The sequence below is a fragment of the Parus major genome, chromosome 14, assembly GCF_001522545.3.
Source record: "Parus major isolate Abel chromosome 14, Parus_major1.1, whole genome shotgun sequence".
Classification (NCBI taxonomy): Eukaryota; Metazoa; Chordata; class Aves; order Passeriformes; family Paridae; genus Parus; species Parus major.
In genome coordinates, this window is record NC_031783.1 from 1,045,553 (window position 1) to 1,052,671 (window position 7,119).

General features: G+C 53.0%; 1 protein-coding gene across 1 annotated transcript in view; it reads right to left on the reverse strand.

Annotated features, from left to right (window-relative positions):
* VRK3 (VRK serine/threonine kinase 3) overlaps positions 1-1,487 on the reverse strand; it is a 10,324-nt gene extending 8,837 nt beyond the window's left edge. Inside the window, exons 1-2 of the mRNA XM_033517993.1 lie at positions 1,240-1,487; positions 1,048-1,165 (exon numbers count right to left, since the gene is read on the reverse strand). Of these exons, the coding sequence (XP_033373884.1) occupies positions 1,048-1,165; positions 1,240-1,487 (366 nt within the window). The remainder of the gene's footprint in view (positions 1-1,047; positions 1,166-1,239) is intronic.
* Positions 1,488-7,119: the final 5,632 nt, after the last annotated feature.

The following is a 7,119-nucleotide window of genomic DNA, read 5'->3' on the forward strand; positions in this document are numbered from 1 at the left end:
CACACACACAGATGATCACACACTCACACTGATGAACACACACACACCGATGAACACTCATACTCACATTCACACACAAACACACACACTCACACACATAAACACTCTCACACACACATAAACACACACACAAACACTCACACACACACACATAAGCACTCACACACACTCACACTCACACGCAAACACTCACACTCTCACACTCACACACTCAAACACTCACACACACAAACACACACACATAAACACACACACATAAACACAGACACAAACACTCACACACATAAACACTCACACACAAAAACACTCACACACAAAAACACACACATAAACACTCACACAAACACTCACACACATAAACACTCACACACATAAACACTCACACACATAAACACTCACACTCTCACACTCACACACTCACACACATAAACACTCACACTCTCACACACAAACACTCTCACACAAACACATATAAACACACACAAACACTCACACACACAAACACTCACACACAAACACTCACACTCACACACAAACACACACACACAAACACACACAAACACTCACACTCACACACAAACACACACACAAACACTCACACACACAAACACTCACACTCACACACAAACACACACACACAAACACACACAAACACTCACACTCACACACAAACACACACACAAACACACACACAAACACTCACACACACAAACACTCACACACTCACACACACAAACACTCACAAACACTCACACACACAAACACACAAACACTCACACACACAAACACTCACACACATAAACACTCACACACACAAACACTCACACACACAAACACTCACACACATAAACACTCACACACTCACACACACAAACACACACACAAACACTCACACACACAAACACACACACACTCACACACACACACATAAACACTCACACACACAAACACTCACACACACAAACACTCACACACATAAACACTCACACACTCACACACACAAACACTCACAAACACTCACACACACACAAACACTCACACAAACACTCNCGCGGCGGGCTCGGTGTGCTCCTCGGGCAGCGCGGGCAGCCTCCCGCCGCAGGCCGGGCAGAAGCGGAACGCGGGCTCCACGGCGAGCCCGCACTGCGGGCAGAACCGGCTGGGCCTGCGGGACACGGACAGCGTCAGAGCCCGTCCGCCGCCCCGTTACCACCGCCCCGCTCCCGCCGCCCCCAGCACCTTGGGGAGCCGCCGGACAGCTCCACCCGCGGCTGCTCCGGGGTCGGCGTCTGGGTCCGGGTCCGGGTCCCTGCCCCCGGGCCGCGCCGCCCGCGCACCCTCCTGCCCGACATGGCCCCGCCGCAGCAGCCGGGCCCGCCGCGCCCCCACCGCGCATGCGCCGCGCCCGCCCGCGCCTTGTCCTGGCGGGGCGGCGGAGCTGCTGTGGGGGGTCGGGGCCTGCGGGAACGCCGGTCCTGAGGGGTCATCGGGATCTGAAGGGAACACGGCGGCTCTGAGGGAATACCGGGGATCTGAGGGGACACGGGGACGTCCGAGGGAACCGCGGGCCGAGGGCTGTCCGTGGCCCGGTGGGACAGGGACACGGGTGCTCGCGTCCGTGGGGGTCGGCGGAGCCGCGGGTTCCCCTCAGGCTGCGCTCCCAGCGCTGCCTTTTGGGGCCGAGTGTTTTCATATTACCTCATAAAAGACACCAGAAAACTACTCAGAAAGGACCCTGTGACTGCTGAACAGGTGCTCAGAGCTTAATGAGTGCGGGAGTTCCTGTGTGGCACAGGGCTGTGTATTCACCTGTGTATCCCTTGTGTACGTTCCACACCTCAAGCAGGCACCATTTCCATAAAGAGGTGTATGTGGACTTAAACCTTTCCCATCAGGTGGGCTGAGGCCAGGGATTGCTAGGGGAAGGTGCCTGGCCCCTGAGCCCCCACAGCGAGGGGTAGCAGAGACAGGCAAAGTGGGGGCAGTAGGGACCTGGTTCTTGTCCCACAGAATTTCTCACATGGAAAGATGTTTTGCAAAGTCCATCCCGGTGAGCCATGGAACACCAGCGATTGGGTGTGAACAGGAGCAAAGCAGATCTGGAAAGCGACTGCTCATTGCATGAAGAGCTGAGTGGAGCAGCTGCTCCCACCAAAGCTTAGTGTGAAACAGGAGTGAGCTCCGTGTGCCGATGGTGGAAGGCAGCATGAAATAACACCTGGAGTATGAACCTCCTGATGAGCCCACCATAGAGCTGGAGGACTTGGAAGAAGCATCTCCAGATAAGATTTCCTGCCATGGACTGGTCGCTCCTTCTCAATTGCTCCAAATGCTGAGGTGTGTTTCTAACATTCACTAAGCACACAGAAAGTCCCAGGAAAGGCAGAACTCTGCCAAATTACTCTGGGACGCTTGGCATGTGTTTGAATCAGTTTCTGTAGCCTGTTACTGAGATGTTTTTGAAGCACCTGGACACTGTCAGGAGCGACAGGACAGGAGGGATTCTTCCATTCCTGCCCACCATGGCCATCAGGACACTGCACTCCACAATCACTCTGTTATTTCCCCTGGTATTGCAGGCAGCAGCAGGACACTGAATTGCCTCACCTCCGCTGCCAGCCCCCTGCACAACCACTTCAGTTCCAGCTCCTCCCACTTCCCATACAGGCATAGCCTCAATTCCTTTGTTAACCAAAGCATCACCTCAGAATTTTGACAGAAAAGAAGCAGCCCTTTATCAGATTTGTTTGAATTTACCTTAACGGGTTGGTGGGTGGTGTTTTGTTTCCCCTAATTCCCAAATCAAGATCACTCTCCCCGAGCCCTCTGCGTGACCAGTGGCGCAGCTGGGAACGCCTTGGTTCAGCAGATTCATAAAGTCTTCCAATTACCATTTTAATTTTTTAAACTTAAGCTGTTAATTCTTGATCATAGCTCCATAATTTCGTTGGTGGTTGCCTAGGGAACAGTGATCACAATCTGATTACATTCAATTTGGGGAGAGAAGAATCCATGCAGTAAGCAGAAATACAGGGTGCTTTAAAAAGTCAGACCCCATAAACACAAGAAAAACTGAGAAAACAAGGGTGATAGGGAAAGGCAGACAAAAAGTACTGGGAGAAGGCAATTCTTTAAGATTTATTTCAAAAGTCACAAGCCAATATCAGAGAAGACAGTGCTACTTAGTGCTGTATTGAAAGTAATAATTAGCAATAAAAAAGAAACCCATAATGAATAGATGAAAAGGGAAATAATTAACAAATTTCTCCATTTCATAACCGGTAATTTGCATCAGCAGGGCAATCTGGGTGCCTGCAGTCACTCCATAGGAGATTGTGTCTGCAGCATTGCACCTTTTGCCTGGTCTTAGCAGGAATTTGCTCTCTTTCTCTTACCTCAGGCATCAAATACCAGCCTGGATTTTGGGCTGCAGAGGGCTCTGGCTCCTGGAGAGCCTCTGGAGAGCAGGACAGAGCAGATCTTGAGGTCAGGCTTTGGTTCTTTGAACCTTTCCGCTCTCAGGTCCTCAGAGGTGCCAGGACCTCACCACCCTCACAGGGAAGGATTTACCTCTGGATGATTCCCTGTTGCCACTGACCACCCATCTCACCCATTAGCCATCATTTAAAACCCCTCCCAGGGTTTCATTTCAAGGGTTTGCACCCCAATTTTGTTTTCCTTTAGCCAGGGCTCAAGTCTCCTGGAGATGCTCCCTCTACCCTCAAGTTTCTCTGGTTTATCTGTAAGCTGAAATTCCACCCCCATAGGCAGCAACCTGCAGCACTGCCTGATCTGTTCCAGCTTCCTCTAAAGCAGTGGGTTAGGTAAATTTTTAACTCTCCCTTGCTCTCAGAAGAGGGAAAAGTATTTATTTTTAGGAGTAGACCTGTCTTCCTGTCACCTTTGTGTGTTGAGGATGCTCTGACAGAGTCACAGAACATCCTGAGAAGGGACCCACAAAGATCATCGAGTCCAACTCTCAAGTCAGTGCTGCTGTGCCCTCTGGGAAAGCACAGACAGCTGGGGTGGTAATAGAAAGACCCCTGTTCCCCCCCCACAGGAGCTTCCTTGGTGCCAGCTTAGTTATGTCTTCTTTGTCTCACCTCTTTATCTCCCAGCACACTGCCAGCAGCCCAAGCACATGACTTACTGGATTTCAGCGCTGGCAGAGATCTTTCAGCTTGACAGGATGCCAGTTAACCTCTCAATGAAATGAGGCTGTTCCTTTTCATTTACACACCTCTTGGATCCTGAAGTGATGCCTCTTGAGAAGCCGTGCTAGAGTCCTGGGAGAGGCCTTGGAACCCTTTCAGCTCCAAATTGCCAGGTCCAATCCAGCAGCTTTAAGAGGTCTTGGGTGTTGGCACACCTATGGGAAGTGGCACACATCCCCCCCACCCAGCGTCCCTGCCAACCTGTCCTGCATTTTGGGTGTTGTTTGGATGGGGAAGGGGAGGTCCTTGATGGACAGAGATAAGATGATTTAATGAGCCAGCCAGCACCTTCAACACAAGTTAAACCTTAAAACCATATATGGCGTGAGCAGGGCTGGGGTTTCTGAAGGCAGATGGTCTGAAGCAGCAGGATGGATGTCCCCACTGCTGCTGACAGGATGGGGCTGCCCCTTGGGAATAACTCCATGGGAGATGGGGGTGACAACAGCCAACAAGGAAAGGTGGTGGAGAACAGTTTGAGCCATGATCTCAGGGACACAGGTGCCAGCAGCAGGCAGCAGGAGCAGGGTTGACAAGTTTGGTACAGGGGCTGGTTCTTCTTTCCAGGGGCTGATGTGAGAGGTTAGAGAGGAACATCACCCAGGCAAGTGCTTAATCCCTGCTGTCCCTGCTGCCTCCTCTATGCCTGATCCCCACTGCTCAATTCCTTACTGCCTGATCCTGCCTTTTTCTGGGCTTCTTCCGTGTTCCTGCTGACTCTCCTGCACACTCCCAGCCTTGGGTGTGAGCTGAGTTACCACAATGCCACTGCACCTCATTGCAACATCTCCTGTCTTCTGTTCTCCTCCATGAGGAGCCTGTAAATACTTTCTTTGGCAAGATTTTTGTTTTGATCTAATGGCTCAGCTTCCTTCAAAGGCAGGCACGGAGAGACACTGCGTGAGGCAACAGGGAAGGTCACGGGGAGAACTGGAGCAGCTGTAATTGGGGAGGATCAAACCCAGGCTTGAGCAGGGGTGTGGACAGGTGGCTCAGCCCAGGCTGGCATGAGGCTCTAGCGTGTCACCGCAGGCAATGACTGTCCCAGATCCTCCCTGGGCCCACAGTTACCTGTGACTACTCAGCTGGCTGCTGGCACCACCTGAGACAGGGCCAGGGGCCCCGTGATGACGCAGATTCTGGGCAACACCACACCATTCCCAAGGTGGCCACAGCAGGATGCCATGCAAAAGGGTGACACACAATGGGGGAAGGCAAACAGGGAGAGGATGAGCCCTCAGCCAGGCCATGTTTGGAGGGAAGGCACGTGCCCTCCCCATGCCTGGCCAGCCTGCATCATCCACATCTCAAAATGCTCGTGTGGCTCTGCTGAGGGATAACAACTGTGAGCCAGGCAGCTCCTTCTTGCCTCTGAGCTCTGTAATGAACTTTGCTGTGTGCTGCTAAGGACGTGAGTGTGAGCAGGGAAGCTTTGCTGTGGTCTGGTGGCTGCTCAGTCACCCATGGGAGACAGCTTCAGTTCCTCTGGTGTCTGGAACCAGCTGGGGGAGGGCAGGATCAGGGCTCCCAGCTGCAGCTCTGAAGATGAGCACTGGGTCCAGGCCTCTCCCAGTGCAGCCCAGTGGGAGATGGGGTCTGGGCACAGGCCAGTCACAACTTCAAATGCAAGCACCCCACCTGGGGCCAGACCCACAGCTGTGACTTGCTCCAGGTGCCCCGGGGAGCCAAAATTCAGCTTTGGCCATGGCCAGGAACGAAGGTGGAGAGTGGAGTCTCCCAGCTCAGGGGATCCCAGCAGTGCAGTCACGAGTGCCACTCTGTTTGTAGAAGCCTCATCTTAACACCAATGCTGCTGATTCCTGCTCCCATACCCAGACACCTTCACCCCTGCACTGCTTCTCAGTTCTTTTCCTCCTCTCCCAGGGCCAGAGAGTCCAGCAAGCAGCCAATCCCCAAGATCACAGAGAAACAGTTTCCAAAGCAGTCATACTCAAAGTCATCACTGTGGCATTCAGCTACATGAAGACCACAAAAAATTATAGAATCGTAGAATTACAGAATCATTTAGACTGAAAAAGCTCCCTGAGATCAAGTCCAACTGTTCCTCCAGCACTGCCAAGGCCACCACTAAAACATCACCCCAAGTTTCACATCTATATGATTTTTGAACACTTTCAGGGACTCCACACTTCTCTCAGCAGCCTGTTCTGATGCCTGAATTCCTTCTATTTATCATGTGGGAAAAGGCAGTGGCTGGGGGCTGCCCTGCTTCCTTCCTGCCTCTCATGGCCTGGGGTGGGCTGGGTTCACTGGGACACCCCAAATCCCCCCCAGCACTCACAGCACCAGACAGCTGCCCAAGGGCTACCCCATGTCCCTTGTTCAGTAGAGTTCCCTCAAGCCACGGTTGTCCTTGTCCCCATTGCAGTCCCCTTTCCCCACCCTTCTCTTCCTCCTCCCTCTGCCCACACTGTGCAAACTTTCCCCACTTTGGTGTTCTCAGCACCAGCAGCACCTTCTCCTGCCAGCTTGGCAGCCAGCGGGCAGGGCAGGGCAACAGCAGCACCTGTGACCCCACTGCACCGGCACTTTCATCCTTATCTGGAACATTCCACCTGACCCCTGGAGTGGCCTGGGAGTGCTGCATTCCCACACACCGGAGCTGGCACCTGCTTCCAACAAACAGCACCAGGGCAGGGCCCGGCGGGGAGTGCTGCTGTTCGGGAGGGGGTGGATGGACAGACGGACATGGCAGCACTGCCCCTGCACGGGGAACCACCACAGCCGCTCCCAGGCACTGCCCCAACAGTGTGTGTGAGCTCCTGTCACGTACACACACGGCCCCTTGCACACACACAGCCCTACACACACACACACAGCCCTACACACACACAGCCCTACACACACACAGCCCTACACACACACACACAGCCCTAAACACACA